This window comes from Habropoda laboriosa, unplaced genomic scaffold, assembly GCF_001263275.1.
Source record: "Habropoda laboriosa isolate 0110345459 unplaced genomic scaffold, ASM126327v1 scaffold409, whole genome shotgun sequence".
Classification (NCBI taxonomy): Eukaryota; Metazoa; Arthropoda; class Insecta; order Hymenoptera; family Apidae; genus Habropoda; species Habropoda laboriosa.
Window position 1 is genome coordinate 326,983 of NW_017100630.1, and position 18,232 is coordinate 345,214.

The following is an 18,232-nucleotide window of genomic DNA, read 5'->3' on the forward strand; positions in this document are numbered from 1 at the left end:
CAGGCAGGTAATTTTTAAGTTAAGTTAAATTTTTAGTCAGGCAGGTATTTTTAAGATAAACGAGATTTATAGTTAGGCAGGATATTATTTAAGACTTTACCACTTAAGTAGGCAAGTTTTCAATGAAAATTCAGTGTTTGGGTTACAGTGCTGCTGTAATTGAAAGAGAAGTGTTTGTTATTTAAGGCGTTAGTTCTCAGTTTGAAAGAATTACAGTTTTTCTACTGTCGTTACTTATCTATATCCAATGTTGAACAAAAACGCCTGATTTTTTTTCAGAGATAGCGTTTAACTGACAAGTGCTTTTATGGGACGTATTTCTTCATATTTCCTTCGTTTGTGTTTCAAAATATTTCACGCATCAAATACCTATTTCAAGCTATTCTTGTGCAGTGATAAAAATACAGAGTAATGATACATGCATAAATTAATGTCTCGTATAGGATTAAGGATTTCATTAGTCCTAGTTTAAGTCAGGTTTAAGTTAACTCCTAGTTTAAGTCAAATGTGAGTGAATTATACTGTAAGCTAGGCGTAAGATAAGTTTAAGCTAAACTTAAAGTACTTTAAGTTAAAATTAATAGGATACATTTAACGTTTTTTTTTTTTTTTGTATTTTTTCTCGTCGACTTTTATTCAAGTTAGAATTCTTTCAGTCTCCTGCTATTGTCCGTTTGTACAGCGGTCGAAAATTCGAACGTATTGCAAGTGTACAATCAGTAGGAGGTGTTTTCTTGTGTTAACGAGTAGAAAAGAAATAGTAGGCGCGTAAAAGGAGGGTGGATGGGACGTGAGGATAGGGTGGGCCTCGATTCGCAGCAACCTCCACGAGGTGAGGCCTGGGCAATCGATATTATTTGACATATAATTACGATTGTATAGCAAATAAATTCGAGCAAATCAGCTGCCATATTAAAAGATCGTAATTTAGATTGACACAGTACCTAAGGTGAATTGTAATGAATGTAGCAGTAATTAATACACTTTTTCTGATAATTAATTGAACAACATTTGTGCTTGCTAGATGTTTTCAGGGATTTACGCGTGCATACATTACGTCGGCCATTTTAACATGCAAATTACAATTTAACAATAGACTAAGGTCTTTATAGCGATTATGGTTAAGCTTAGTCAGCTGTGAATAGGTACTTTTATGGGTTAGGTTAGGTTTAGGTTTTATGGTTGTGTGCCAAAGTAAAAGTTAGGCAGTGTAGTGTCGTATCGGTCCACGAATACGGGACTTGGATCACGACGAATGGAATGTCTTATACTGAGAAACTAGCGAGAATCCGGAGTCCAAGTTTTATTTAAATTATTGGTAAGGTACAATTCTACTATAGGCTCGGCTGATCGGTTTTTGAGTGTCTCGTTTGGTGTTCGGAGGGAGACTGCTTGAAAAATTGGAGGAGTACAGAAAATGAGAGTTGGTGTAGGCGGAGTTCAAATCTGGGGGTAGAATATTGGAACGGTAGAAATTCGGTGATTGGTCTTAGGATATTTGCAAGGGGATAGGGAAAGGGTAAAAGTGGGGATGGAAGGTCGAGGTGGCCTAGAGTTTTGGAAAATCCCAGAAGGAGAGGAAATCGAAGATCGGAGAAGGAAAAGACTAGGTCGCTAATTAGAGGATAGGTATAATGGGTGGTAAAAAATGTGTTACGCTGCCGTTCGGTACAATAATAACGGTCCCGTTAATCCTCTGCGTCGAGGCTCGGTCAGGGCCGTTTTATGATTTTTTGGGAACCGTTGTTCCGTACGGGACAGGCAGGCTATTATAATTATAAGTAAAATTCAGCAGAAGAATGTGTCATTTCAAAACCAGTGGTATTACGTGTACCTAATTAAAAGCATTCTTAATAAGATCGCATTTAGACTGACTTTCATCAACAAAATCCCATAAATTGATAATATTTCTTACAACTTGGATGTCATTTTAACTGCATTTACGTGAGGGTTTAGTATCTATTTATAAAAAAATTGTTTTGTAGTAAGAAATAATTTCTCCGTATTATTTAATTAAGGGGTCAACGTTCTGTGTTGAGATGAAAAGATGCCTAACGGGGCGGCATAGAAGCTAGAGGTGTATAGTCGGTGGAACCGATATAGCGATGTCGTAAAATTAGTCAAAATACACGTAATCCAAGTGTCGAATTTTTTATGTCAACTCGGAATTGGTTCCTCCATTGTATTATAGTATATTTAAAAATTTGGTGTGCGCTTTAATCGTTGACAGCTGCAGGTTAATTTTTACCAATACAGTAGAATTACTGTTGGACAGAAAGTGACGTAGGTTTAACTCTTAACGCGCCGACTATTTTATTGGAAACTTTACCTAAAGCGCCGAAATATTTACGAATGTTGTAGAAATATGCATCTTGTTTTTTATTTTATTCAATGATAGAAACAGTGTGCCACCTACGGTTTAAGAGATACATATTATTTTCTGCACAAACATTTGAATACGCGTTTAGGCCGACCTGGCGCTTTACCGTTAGTCCACATATGTATTTCGATGCTTTAAGTGTTAATATCGTATATTTTAAATTAAAAATTGTAAGCAGAAATATTAGATATCAATTCACAAATGACGGACAGTCTTAGGTGTGACTATATCAATCGGTGTCGCTGCTTAATGCTTTAGTTTACAGCTCCAGTATATCGCTTCCACCAACTATACTTCACTCGCACTCTGTGACTCTCCGTCATGCGGTGCTATATGATCCGATTTGCCGCTGCTATTGCGTCGGCTAACAATAACACTACATGTGTTAGAGAGCATTGTGTTAGAGAAGTTGGGCCTATTGGGGTATAACCCAATCAGACCCTTATTCCTTTCGCTGGACATCTTTTCAGCTCTGCACGGTACATATGTATAGAGATACGTAAATTCTCAAATAGAATATGAAAAATATAAGACTCGCCGAATATGGTTAATATGCATGCAATGTGGATGTTTATGCAATTATAATATATTAAAATATGTAAAATACACGAGAGTAACGTTACACTCTTACTGACTGTACTGTGTTGCACCAGTGTTATTGTTTACGTATCTCAAGAAATTCTAACGTTACTTTCCTGTATTTTGCATATTTTGATATGTTGTAATTGCATAAACAACCGCCTTCTAAAAGATGAGTAATCAATATACATACAGTGAACATCAACGGAGTAACGTTTGCTGACTGTTGGGGGCACATTGTTACTGGCTATGCAGAGGTATATACCCATATCTTGTCGAAGGACTGCTGTTAATTCTAGAGTCTCACCCACGTAATTTTTTATTGCTGAAAAATAAAATATTTTACTATGACTATTAATTTAGTTTTAATCTTAGCATTTCTTATATTCTACAACATTGTATTGTTATTAATGATAAGTTACGCTTCTGTATTGGCAATAAAGTAATATGAAAATTGTATTGCATGTAAGAATGAAATTAACGAAAGGGGGAAAAAGAGATAAAGACGATAAAAGATCTGAAAAGTGCCCCGTTACAAGAGTAACATGTAAAAGTTCACTGTCATCGTTCAGCCTTCAATTAAGTGACATTAGCTATTTAGTAACTTATCACTTAGGTAACTCTGATTCGGAAGTTATTTAGTTATTTCTTGGATTTTAGTTCATAAGGAACATAATCCATTGGGAAAACTTTTTAGAAATTGAAAAAGTTCTTTTAAGCCGTCGTAGGATGGCGAGCTATTAGTAGCTAATAAACTCTTTGTTTCCCCTATGTGTGATACTATAGTGTGATTATTACAAAATGCGGGGTGAATCAGGTAAGAAAAGCCACTCGAATAACTTTTACAATTTTGGAGATAGAAGGAAATGTTTGAAACAAAGATTGTTTGGTTCAGGGGGGAGGCATTGCGTGGTGGACAAAACTTTTTCAAGAGGAGGCGCTTAGGAAATTTGAAGGTCACCTTCGTTTTTTTGAATGGAACTATGTATTTTTGAATACCTACAATGATAGCCCTTCTCGAGACAATTTCAATGACTATGGTCATTCAATGCGACGGACATAATAAAAGGTGAAAAATGAAAATTGATTGGAAATGCTTTTGAAACAGAATATTAACGGAGTAAAATTGAATAAATTCAAAACATGAACAAATTTCGCCGAAACTCTTTAAGATTGATTGGAAATATTTCCAAGTTTCCAAAGTACATTTCCAAAGTACGTTTCCAAGTCATTTGAAGCATCTCCTGTGAAGATAATCGGATACTAAACGGTACAACACAAAACTTCATATCTTGCAAACAAGGTCCAATAGGACATGCGTTTATATGAACATTTTTCATTGTTTTCAAGTGCTGAATTAATCCCCAAAGTGAGTCCCACATATCACAGGACACCCTGTATAATGATCTGTGATATAAAACAGTGAAAAAGTGAATTTATGTAAAATATCTTACATTGCTTTTGTCCATCTTCTCGAAGAACAATGTTTCGACCGTCTTCTCGTTTCCATGTAACGGTAGGTTTCGGTGAGCCAGTTGCAACGCATTTTAATTTGATATTCCCACCTTCATGGGTTATCATACCGTCAGCAGATCTGTCATCCATAATATCCGGCGGTATCACCACCTCCATGTATCCATTCTAAAAATATAATAGAAATTTTTTAAATTGAAGAAAGTCACGTGATCTTCATAATATGAGCCCTATAATATTTTTAATATCATTTAGTCTTTATTATTAACCAATGGTTGCCATTAATGTTTCACAACTGGACTTTTAGCTGCATGTAGTTTTTAAAAGCTTGCAAGCTTTTCAATTAATTTTTTCAAAGGAGTTGTTCAGCTATATCTTCCCATTGCAAATTTGTACACATTAATGGGAAGTAAAATTTATGAATCACTTGCCCCAAATAAAAAAAATACTATTTCATGTATCTGCTGGGCAAACTTACAAATAACTATTTAAGTGAACTGGAATAATAAGAATACCGGCATAATCCTTTTATTGAATTTTTATATCATTATTAGTGAAGAAAAATACTTATTGGTAAATAGAGTTATGCTGGGAATGAAGGGATTGCGTAAATGTTTACAATAAGCTAGAATATGCCAGTATTTTAGGTGCTTGGATCGTATTTAGAATTGCAGCATGAAGAAAGTGTGTTAGACAATAAGATTTTCTGTAAAAATGATGTGTACTTGGTGAAAATGTTGTAGCAAGGTCTTAAAATCAGACAAACGTGAAAGAACATGAAATCCAATTGCCAAAATATCATATAAGATATCGAGATAAGAAGCTCGAGCCTCGTTCAGGGTCGTACGAAATCAACTTGGTACTGGTTCTTCGATTACAGTATATTTAAAAAAGTGGTAAAAGCAGACAAAAGGTAGATGTGGATCTATACTGATCCAATCATGGCTGCCCTTGTACTGTTCTTGCGACTTCAGATTTGGAGGGCTTCTACAAGACGTTTATCGTCAGCTAATTGAAGGCCACTTGTCTAAACCATTTCTTACACCGCAACTTCCCCTCAAACGGCGACAATGTAAGACTAAAGAGTAGTGGAGATGGCTAGACCGCCTATTTTGCCGAACAATATTCCAGCAACAAGCCACGCCTTCTTGGGCAATAATCCTGTGGTGGATCACTGTATGAATGTACAGGTCTACCAAGCAAACCTGAAGGTTCGGGGAGGAGTTAGGATCAGGAAGTGGGGGATGGAGGAGAACTTGTTACGTCTTCGTTAATAGTCAACCAATCATGATACAGTAAAGCTGTCGCACTTACTCTTATAAACAATGATATCCGACGAATTTTTGAGGCGTGGAAGCTGCAGTTGTCGATATACAGCAGAGCCGCTTAACTTGCTCACGAGCAAATTTCCCCTCCCGAGGTTCCCCCACTATGCGGTACGAACACGCAGAATGTGTAACATAAACCAATGGCAGTCGCTGGAGTTGTGGTGGGAGGACTCCTCGCGTCCTCCTCCCACCGCGCCGCAACTCAAGCGAGACCATCTCAGTCGCATAGTGGGGGAACCTCGGGAGGAGGGGGGGTTTGCTCGTGGGCGGGAGGTTAAGCGGCTCTGATATACAGGGTAGTGTAATAAGAATCACCACCTTAAATATCTTTGGAACCATGAGAGTAAGAGAAAAATTTGTTTAACAAAAGTTGTACAGTACAAAAGGCGTCATCATATTGTTATGCCGCCGTTTTTGTAGGTGGAGTTGCTTAGGAGATACGAAGATCAACCCTGTTTTTTTAAATGACATGTTTATGAGCTGATAGCTGCTTTTCAGACGAATACAAAGACTTATTACACAAGGTCAGTCAAGGTCATGGAAGAGCAATTAAATAATAAACCGACGGCTGGTTGAGAATCTAATAAAACTTCTCCTGCAGCAGAGGTAGTCAATATAGGATCGTAGAGTAGTGGGGATGATGTGCCCGCCTATTTTCTGTTCATTTGCACAGGCATGCGCGGTAGAACCTTCAGGTTTGCTTGGTCGACCTGCACGTTGCTTCATATCATTTATTTTGTCCTAGAGCTTTTGTTATTTCCTATTTATGCAGAAAGCTGAAGATGGCAATGATTCAATGTGCTTGCAAATGGCTATGGCTGCTCAATACATTGTAACTGTGACGGCGACGTAACCGTTACATTCCTATACTATAGTATAATAAAAATCAAAACTATCTGTTAAATTGTCAGGAAACGAAAATTTAGAAAAGTGCACGAACTTTTTTATAAACTGTAATACAAGAGATTCTACATAATTTGCATTTTCTTTTTGTACATGCTCCAATTAAGTTAGTTCAAAATTCTGTAGAGGACATTCGCCAGAAATTTTTAATCTACTCTATGTTTTTTACACATAAATTGTTCAGCTGTTGTTAGTTTTCGTACACCTTTTTTTCTTTAGTATCGGAGCAGTCCAATAATAACTTTTCCATGTTTTATTCAGATTGTCTTTCGATATGTAGTTAATTATAATAAATACAAGACCTGGGATTTTTTTTATGTTTATCACGGTTCATAGTAAACAGTTCAGAATATCGTAAGCAGCTCACGTTCTATGCCACAACTATGAACATGAACGAATTTTTTATCTAGATATGGCTTTAGGCGTCGTTTGCTAATTTAATTATGTTCAAATATTTAACAATATTTTGTGACAAAACGATGGATTTATGACATATGGTTCCATTCAAACATTTTCTCTTTTTGACAAATAGAACATGTAGTATATTAAAAGTATTTAACACTAATTCTCAATGTTAAAAATAATTTTGCAGTGAATTTCTGTAATAAATCTTCACCGATCCAAAAGTGTTGATCCATCCTTGAAACTATGACCATTCTTGTTTTTACATTGTGTACACTTTTAGCATTAGTCTTAATTTTCACTTATGTGTAAGTGAAACAGTGTATGCCTTATTTGTATTCATCACTACAGGTATACTTGAAAATTTTCACGTGTTCAGAACTATTTAGCGTAATTTATCGTTTCCTTACGATTTCTGTTTATCGTTCTCATAAGTGTTCAAAGTCCAATTTATGTTTCAGCTTTTCTTTTTTCTTCTTTTTAGTAAAAGATTGATCACATTCAATGATAGTCCTATTTTATTAGGACCCGGTATATTAAGACTGCATAAATTACTCTTGCAAGTAGAAAAAAATTCTTTCAGGTTGTTAGCTATTATACATGTAATAAATATAAATAATAAATGCTTATTATTATGATACAGTACAATATAATAATTATTGCAATTTATTTGTACGATCCAGATTCTCAATTACGATAAAGATAGAGAATATACATATGTGTGTATAAATGTAATAAAAGAAAAACAGGATTTATTCTGCGTAAAAGAATATTTTTTAAATGTAAAAATTGAAATTTACCTGACTTCTCATAGGTTCCGTGTTCACTTGACACATGTAAGCACCAGAATCGTTTTTTTGAACGTTTGATACGTGCAACTTCCATGTGTTATGCCCGTTATGCGTAACTGAAAGTCGTGGATTGTGCGCTATTAGATGTGTGTGTATTGCCAAAATTGCTCGTGAATCAGACTTCATCCAAGCCACCTAAGAAAAAAGTTTAATGAATTTTTTACAAAAATATCTATATTTTACATTACATGGTTGTTTTTGCACGAGTTCGCGATGCAACGCGATCTACTTTACTAAAGACGGCGCGTTAGTGAAGGTCGTAACTCTTCACTTCGATGTTTCGACACCGCGTATCGTACAGTGTTTTCCTTACGATCGTTTCCGGAGGTAAGGAATGATACTTGGGATGTGTCTTTTTTTTGTCTTGTCCTCGTGAAGTGTCTTTTCTGAACTCTCTTTATTTGTGGTGGTGCGTGGGTATATATTAGGTCGGTGTATGTTCTGATTGGTTGGACGTTGAAGGTGGTGGAAAAGAAGGTCTGGAAAAATGCGGAGGTGTGATTGGATATTAGGAAACCAGTGGAAGGAGAACGTGAGGGTGAAGGTGGTGGGCAAAAGTTGAAATAATTTGGGGAAAACCCGGAAAGGGGGAAGGGATAGGAAACATGACCAGGGTGCGACTTGAACTATTTTATGATAGGGAAGGAATTTGTTAGGGGCTAGGAAAGGACTGTTTATTAATTTATGATATGTGACTGGTCGGTGGGCTGCGCGACCGGACAAGGACAATCGAACATGGTACATTAAGTAAACCGGATACACGAAAAGAGGAAATGTAACAAAGTAGTATTTAAATTATTTTTTATTTATAGTTATATGATTTATTTTGTATGCTTATAATTGAATTTTATCATTGAAAAAAGTGATGACACATATTATTTGAAACAATTAAAAATTTTTATATCGTGCTTACAGTTGCTATTTCTATAAGGATAAGATAAAAATTACAGAAATTGAAATTTTCGTCATTGGGTATTCATTATAACGCGCGCGGTATCCCTTTCAAGTGCCGCTGTTGTCTCTCTTACGCTATATTTAGTTTCATGTGTGGGCGATATACGTAAATGCGTGAATACTACGTGTGCCGTAGCCTGGCCGGCGTAGTTTAAGGGCGGAGTTAAGGTAAAAGTGAAATGGAAAAGCGGCGAAGGAGAAAACCACGTGACAGGTCAATATGTTTGGTTCATACTATAGCTAAATAGACGTATTTGCCCTGGCCTCTTCTCTTTCGGTAAAGTACATTTTATCTTTTAATTGGCTTGCGCGGTAATATACGTATAGGCGTTGCCTTAACTAATAATATATTCTGCATTATTTACATACATATATAGGAAAATTATTGTGAAGTATACCTTGTACGAATGTAAATTATTAACGACGCAAGTGAAGAAGACGTCACGGCCTTGGATTACTGTATGATTTTCCAATGGAGCTAAAAATTCTGGCAATGGTTCTGGAGTTATTTGACCTGGAATAGAAATTCATTAATTCAAAATTGATATAACTCTATTAAATGCATTAACTGTACAGTTAAAACAGTTTATTTGCCATATACTTTAATAGCTATACATATACGCATATCTCACGTTTTCGTTTTACTTAAACATGTTATAGGTCGACCAAGCAAACCTGAAGGTTCTAACGCGCATGCCTGTGCAAACGAGCGAAAAGTAGGCGTGTACGCTATCCCCACTACTTTACGGTCATAGACTGTCTCCGCTTGAGGGGAAGTTTTGGTGTAGATGGATAAGTAGGTTTCAACAAACCGTCGGTAATATCGCGTGCTGATAAAAGAACAGGAAAGTGGAAAGATCATCTGCTCGCCTTGTTTTTCTGCACGTGTCGGCGCACAAGACAAAATTTAAGAGCACTTAGAATGATAATTTCCAAATGACCCACATACAATGCAAAGATGAGGCTCCAGGCGGGACTTAGGGTCTAACTAGAAGTGGGAGATGCAGGAGAAATTGTGACGTCTTTGCTTTTAATCAGCCGCTATCACAGTTAGTTACTCTGCCGTGAACAACGATAGACGATGATCGAGCCTCGCGTGAACAGTCAATAACAGATGAACAGTCGATAATAGACTGGAGTGATAATTTCGGGCGCTCGATGAATAATCCACCAGTAGTCATTTTTATAATTTTCATCCTATCTTTATGAAGATAGTACCAGTGGATTGGTGTTGTTCTTCCGACGAAAATGAGTTCAAACACGGCATAAATAGGACTAGTCTTAACCGTAATCGCTCTTCAAGCGTCTTTGAAAATTCGGGGTATTTAATTTAATGATTGGTAGAATTACTCTGATTTACGTCGTGTTTGAACTCATTTTCATCGGGAGAATCTCACCAATTCACTGGTACTAATTTCATAAAGATAAGACGAAAATTAGAGATATTGAGAATTTTTGATATTGGATGATTCCTTGCAACGCAGGCGGTATTCCTGTCAGGTGCCGGATCTTAACCGTTACTGCTTGACGCACTACGCTTGTCTTGCCCACTCTCGTCTTGTCTATCCCCTTTCCTTGTCGATTGCGGTCGTAATTCTCGATTGTTCTTAACACGTTTGCTGACACCAGAAAATCGATAGCAACGCTGGGCAATACATTCTGAACCGCATACGTTGTGTCGGTGACAGCGAACGTGTTAACTACCGAGTTTTCCTCGTGTTCTGTGATTGCCACGCAACACTTTTCAAACAATAGTTCTTTTATTATTGTCAGCTAAGTAAAGACCATTTGTCTAAACCATTTATCTACACCGTAACTTTTCCTCAAACAGAGGTAGTGTAGGACCGAAGAGTAGTAGGGATGGTCTGACCGCCTATTTTCCGCTCATTTGATCACGCAACGACATCAGAAGCCTCATCTTTACTTTGTCATTTAACAAAAGAGAATCTTTTACATCTGTCGACTTTACCGTCTCTGTTGGTTAGATTCTATATAATTCCTAAATTCACCGCTTTAAATCAAAGATGGCATAACAAAGCCTCGGACGTTTTACACGATCGGTACTGCAGAACGTGTGAAACACAAAGTTCCGTAAGATGGTAAATCTATTCTATATCTCGTCTGTGGTGTAACTTCACGATCTGCTGGTACTCGCTCCGGAACTAAGAGAGGAAACGGTCGGTCTTTACCGACCGATATGATTATCGATTATACAGTCTGAAAGCAACCAGAAACGGAGACGGATCTCGAAGCAATCGTTGTATTTACTGTTGTGTATTTCAAAAAGACGTAAATAAATATCAGTTATGGTTATGTTTGATATTATTAAATGATATCTAACGACGAAGAAACGCAGCACAACATTGGTGTCAGAAATAGGATGCGAAGGATATCTTCTGCTGGGAAGAAATCTTTTCGGCAGGAGATTTTCATGAGTTTGCAAAGGACTATTGTCGGACAAATGGAGGACTACCGAAGGCCAGATGGGGCCCATTGGTAAAGAGTGAGAGGCTACAGAGAGAATAGCTAAGGAGGCTGAAAATGCAGCCTTTAAAGGCGCGAATGTCCAAAATCTAGAGGATGATTTGCGCATTGACGTTATCATTTGGCAGTTTTTGCGACGGGGAAAGAATGAGGCAGGGGACAAGTTTATTGGCGGTTAGGTATGGGAGGAGGAATAACTAGAGAGAGGATAGGCGGAAAAGGAAAGGGGAAGAAAGATGCGTTTCGTCCTAAATAGGCCTCCTAGTGGACTCTTCAGTGCCTTAAACGCGGAGGACAGTTAGACTCATTGTCAGGATAGAAGTTGAGGGTGTCCCAGTTTTTCCGGTTAAGCATTGCCAGTATGTTCTATGGATATAAATAAGAAAAAAATGTTGTATAAACATAGGTCGTTTAAAGCATTATTAAAAAGTTATAACAAAAATACGAAATACAAAGGGAATGGTAACGAACTTGCGATTATTATAATACAAGACAAGAATGACACTGGTAGAAGTTACATTCAACACCTTCAACGATCTCAGATCGTAAACACAGCTCGCATAAACAGATTAAATGTAGATATCGCTATTTTATTCCTATTTTGTAGCATAACCGCACATCCATTACCATTTCCTTCCTACTTCGTATTATTGTTATAACTTTTTAATAAAGCTTCAAATGACCTAGGTTTATGTAATATATTTTCTTACTTATGCCCATAGAACATACTGAAAAAGTTTGATCGGAAAAAATTGGGACACCCTGTATGTACTAATAGGAGCCTTGGTGAGCACTAGTGAGAAAGGTCAATGGTGGTGGAGTGTGGGAGGTTTCACCGCTACACGTGGAAAAAAGTGTAAATAACATTTTTCCTGCGGCTGTGTATGGTCCCTCGCCCGCTCCTGCCACTGTTTTGCTGCGGGAGCTACCTTTGCTCGCGGGATACGCTCAGGGAAATCATTACGGTATTAGTTCAGGGTAAGCTCCTCATTTTTGATGGCAAAACGTCGTGGGAGGAGCATTTGGTACAGTTTAAGGCGATCGCGCGTGCAAATAGGTGGGGCCGGCAATAGTGTTTTAACTACTTGTCCTGCTGCTCAGCACGGTAGTTTTAGAGAACTATTTTTGGTGCTCGAATTCTGTTTCAGGGCGCGAATTCTTTCAGACTTCAATTATGTGTTATTTCAAAATTGTCGGCAGCGGAAGGGGGAAGAGAGATTAGCAGAAACGCGCGGAAAGCTAGTCGTGTCAATTTTTTTCGATGTTGACGAGTGAAAAGATGAAGAAGACATTGGCGCCTGGGCTGCATTCCCTTCCGAAGGACTGTGGTTACTAGGACCCTGGAGGTGGAAGCAGTCGATGCCATGTCGCCGAGGGTCCTCGGAATCTACGAGTCTGGAAAATGGTCGGAAGACTAAAGCCTTGAACTACGTTGAGGTGCTCCCGAAAAAGAAGGGGGGATAGAGAAGACCTGCTGGTTTTGCAAAAAAACTGGCCATTTTGAGGAGGAAGCGTAGCACTACGATCTCCTCTCTTCCCATCGCCAGGAGCGTGGAGATGCTGGGGTCCACAGGAGGTGAATTAGAATCGTATCGAAAAATTTTCGTATTGGGAGGTGTTGATGTGAACATTTGTAAGATTATTCTGGACACAGGCTCAGTTATTAATCTGCTGAGAAAGGCGATGTGTCTTGTGGAGAACGTCGATACAACGAGGCTTGTAATTTGTTCCAGTGCTGGAGAAAGAATGGAAGAAAGAATCGAAGGGCTCTCTCGAGCAAGAAGGAGTTCCTTATTATTCGAATGGTAGAAGATTGTATACTCGGAACAGCTTTCTTGAAAAAGCACTAGTGCAAACTTCATTTATCCTGGAACGTGTTATGTCTTCCGGAGCTATGGGAAATTCGCTTTGGGAGAGCCACGTTAATGTCTCGCGAAGAAGAGAAAAAGAAGAGAGAAGTGATATCCTGCAGCATTTGGAAGAATTGTTCACACAGTGTTCCTTGAACCTAGAGGATATACAGAGGAAGTATTTCCCTGAGCTGCTTCGTGAATTTCAGGCCGTCTTCGCCAAGAACTCGGATGAAATTGGGAGATGAGAGGTCGTTAAGCATAAGATTAGCACTAGTATCCATTCTCCCATTAAACATGCGTCGCGAAGATTGCCTCTACATCGATGAAATGAAATTTAGGATTTGTTAAAGAAGGTGGAGGATCAGAGCGTTATAGAGAAGACGCAGATACCTAGCGAAGAAGAAGGCTGGATCCACGAGATTTTATGTGGTCTACCGGCGATTGAACAGCGTCACGAAGGACTTGTGTCCTCTGTCTCGTATTGAGGATACGACGGACGCTCTTGCTAGCGTTGTACTAATAAATGTTTGAGAATTGCAAGATTCGTTCAAGAAAAAGTATACCAATAGATAAAAAAGTAGTGAAAACCGCATTCAATTAACCAGAGTAACACCTAATCGTTTTGATAATGATATAATGAAATATACAAAGAGTCATCGCTGATGCATAAAATGACTAGACGTCTGAAAAGACGGCTTTGGTAAAGCCTAAAAGTTTAGCAATAATGGAATAAATATGCTTGTCCACGCAATTGTTTACGTTGTTCGATTGAAATATATCAGACGTATTCACAAATACCTGATAAATTATCGTTTGAAGTGCAACGGCAAGCATCGGAGGTGCTATCAGTGAAAATTATCGAAATACTGTATGTATTGTGGGATAAGTTTAATATACATACCTGTGTTTATAATAAAGTTCTGCATATTTTTTGATTCGACAAGAAGATCAACATTTTTCAAGCAAAGATCCCTGGGAGATCTTTGTTTATTTGAGCAATGAATTTTTAATATTTTCATTGCACAATTTTTTTTTTTTTAACAATTTGTTTTTTATCTACTATAGTTTTTAAGATAAAATAGAAAAATGCACATTAACCTTAAATGGGTATTTGTACCCTGAAGAACAAAAAAGTAGCAAAAAAAGAGAGATATCCCTTACAAACATGCAAAGTTTATAAAAACATTGGAATTTTCGGGTTGACCAAGTTCCCTTGTGAGCTAAGTGATCCTTGTTTCCGCAGTATCCTTATTTTATCTCACATTTCCTTCGATGTAGCACGATGTTCTTCAGCAATACTCGACGAAATTGTTAACTTTGCTCATGCGTCGCTTTTCCTCCAGTTAGATAATTCTAACTGATCCTGGACCGTCGTATCAAAATTTGGTTTAGGCAGTTACCATTACTTAGTCGTACTAAGATTTAGTTAGGTAGTGGGATTAGGAATATCGTCCACCAATTCGAACAAGTTACTTGATTCCAAAGCTGCTCTCAAGTCAAAACTCCATCTTTAATACGTGTCCTTCGTAAGCGTTGGGAGCTTAATCGGAAAGGTATTGTTCGTATTGAAATGTTACTTTTGGTTCTCGAATATTCACATTAAAATATCACACCACAACTCAGAAGACTCCTAAGCTTACAACCTTTTTTCTTTTATTTGAACCCCACATCGCTTCTCTGGTACTGTGTTAACTCATTGTCACTCAGACCTTGGAGATGTGTCTTAATTAATGATTGATTCATGATATCAATCATGGGCCACCTTAGAATCACATTTAATTGCTACCCAACATTCGGCTCTATAGGACAATACTTAAATAAACGTCAAAAGATGACTATATGGGAGGAAAAAAGTAAATTCGTAAGCCTGTAAACTGTTGTTTGAATAAAGGATGCCTCAGAATTACAACGATAATATTTTTAACGAATTAGCGTAAACGTGGTACAAATTGAAATAGCCAATATTTTAGTGTAGAAAAAGAAAAAGAGGTCTTTGCACAATTATACATAGTTTACCAATCAGAATGTATATAAAAATTTCTTTCAACAGAAATGTTGCCGTAGCAAGTGTACAACATTGTTTCTCCATGCTTCTTTTCATATACTCTGTACTTACTTTAATATGCATATTGAATATAACGTGTGTCATATTTCATTAAATACTAATTAACTTAATACATGGTTTATGTAATCTATATCTAAAAGAAATATATTCTTCTGTACAATTTTAAGGATAATCATTCAATAACGTTTCTATATTTAACAAAAATATATCATACATCAATAAATGTATTTAAATACAACACGTTCCAATATGCATAAATAATGTGTCAACAGTTAGAAATTTAAATATGCTGTGTGATGCATTAGATGAAAATTTTACAAATATCACCATTTATTCAAATTAAACGCTTTCACCAATCTTTGTTGCGAATACACAGCATTCAACGTGTTACATTATCTCTTAAGATGTTCTCTTACTTTATTGTATGATTATTCTTCCTTTAATTTACCATCTAATAAGCAAAAGACCATTCGACATTTCCAAGTCATGTGATTTGTTAAAAACCAATCTTTCTAATTTGACGGCATCTCCTACAGTCGCCATCAAAGAAATTCTCACGGAACACACTTCTCACAAGCAGTCCCACACCTATCTAATTAGTAGAAATTAGAGATTACGGTATGTTACGTGTATTAAAAAGACACGTGTATCATATTCGTACCTCAATCCGTGTATCTTTTAGTATACGGGTACCCGTGCGCTGTTTCACGTGTATCTAAATGCACGTGTATATTAACGTATCCGTATTTTGCATATTTTTCCACGTATTATTTTAGTAAACACATTCAAATACTCTAAATCTTTTATTAATTTCGCAATCCTTGAGATTTCTCAGATATCCTTATGTTAAAAATCACACGAAGCAAAATACGGAGACGTTAATACACGTGTATTTAAGTACGCATGAAATAGTGCACGGGTATTAAAAAATGCACGGATTAAGGAATACGTTTAATACACGGGATACTCTGGTACAAATCCATTCCTGATCTGATTTTCCAATATCTCCTACGTTTAAAGCAGAAGGCCGTTAGGTGGCCTTTCGGATAAATTCACTAGCAGGCCGAGGACGAAATTCAAGTTTACTATCGCTCCTCTTTCCTTCAACTTCTATTAATTTAGACTGACTCATGACGAAGCCATTTTATTTCTACAAGATGTGTACCGGTGACAATTCCGTAAAGTTAATAAAAGTAATATCAATCACTATGCATAAATTAATTTCATTATTCTTCTAGCTATTTTTAATTTTTCCCTACGGGTTTAATGTATACAAACCTACCAGTTTTTTATAGCTTTATTCGTTTAGTTCAAGATCCAGAATTCGTACCTGTTCAATTTCAAGAAAATAGCAAACAGTTACTGCTCTCCTTGTAGTCCGTCGGACACTTTTATTATCTACCCACCAATCATAATGATACATTTAGACAAGCCTAACCTTCTAACCATAGAATGTCTGATAGCTTTCACTGACTTATTGCAGAAAGTTGAAAAAATCGATCCATCAGTTGAATACTGTCATACATTTTGTTGGTCGTAAATATATTTACATACTTATTTACAATAAATATTATTGGAGTTGAAGTAATAAAATACATTATTTATTCACTCATCACGTCCTTGCAACAACGCACAGTGAAAACAATTTGTAATGTAAATAATGTACATAAAAGTAAATAAGGTTTAATAAGTAAATGTAAATAACGTTTATTGGTAAAGACATTACTATTTATCAACCCTTTAACTACGGCAAATTTTAGTACATAACACGCATGACAAATTCAGATGTTTCACAACGGCTGCAAAATTTTTTTTTTTTGGCCGTATCGGTTTAAAATTTGTTTTATTGAATTAACGTGGAAGAATGCAGAGGATAAAATTAAGGCTTAAACTAATATGGAAGTGTGCCAAAAGGTTCCAATAGCATAATGCTATCAAATTTTCAAGGCGCCAATAGCAATGGAATGGTTAAAAGTACCTTATTAAGAAAAAAAATTTTCTGAACAAACAAATATAAAAAAATTTGATACGTGTATATTTAAGATTTGCTGTATAGATCATTTTTAAGAGAGTGTTATTTTAGTTCTTAATATTATGACTGTTCTTGGTTGAAAGAGAATGAATAATTACAACAACGTAAAATCTATTATATCTGATGAACAGTATGTACTGTAGTGTTCTAATTATGTCATAATTACAAGATGAACTACGCAAAATATGATAACCTTCATGTTACAAATTATAAAAAATGATTGTATCAAAAATATTATGTTCTGAAATCTGTAAAATTTCGATGCTAAACACTCATTGGGGTAAGGTGAAAAACCGGAAGAGAAGCATGATACTATTACTAGATACTATTATAAACTTGTACAATACGATACACAATGATAAAATTTTCTAGCATATTTAAGAAGTTATTTTAAGCAAAAAAGATTATACATACGTGTATTTGACACAATTTTTTTTTTAAATCTTGTCTCATATATTTCATATGTACTTTTACGTGAGGAATTACTTCCTATGCTTTATTACTTGCATGTAGAAATATTAGGTTCTTCGGAAAGTTCTGTGGGATTTCGTGGCCTGAATTTAAATAATCATAACTTTGCCAAAAGTTGACATATTTATGCAAAATAAAAATTATTACACATTTGCCAGCGTTTCATTAATTCATGTTTCACTAATTATGAATAATAATTCACCCCGTCACCAGGACTTTAAGGGAAAAAGAGAAACTGCATCTAACTATTAAAAATAACCTAAACAACAGAAAACACGTAAAAAAACATAATTAGCTTTCTTGAACAAACCAAATTCATAAAGAACATATAAACTAACTACAAGTAACTGCATACTAATAACCGACTACTCCATTTGTAAGCAAAGTATATAACTATGTAAACTATGTAATGCATGTACATATTAGCAAATTGCAAAGCGAATTATAAAACGTGTCG

General features: G+C 36.3%; 1 protein-coding gene across 1 annotated transcript in view; it reads right to left on the minus strand.

Annotated features, from left to right (window-relative positions):
• LOC108576793 (lachesin-like) overlaps positions 1-18,232 on the minus strand; it is a 37,400-nt gene that overhangs the window by 15,000 nt on the left and 4,168 nt on the right. Inside the window, exons 2-5 of the mRNA XM_017939853.1 lie at positions 9,269-9,384; positions 7,866-8,051; positions 4,414-4,600; positions 3,153-3,284 (exon numbers count right to left, since the gene is read on the minus strand). Coding sequence (XP_017795342.1) covers positions 3,153-3,284; positions 4,414-4,600; positions 7,866-8,051; positions 9,269-9,384 — 621 coding nt within the window. The remainder of the gene's footprint in view (positions 1-3,152; positions 3,285-4,413; positions 4,601-7,865; positions 8,052-9,268; positions 9,385-18,232) is intronic.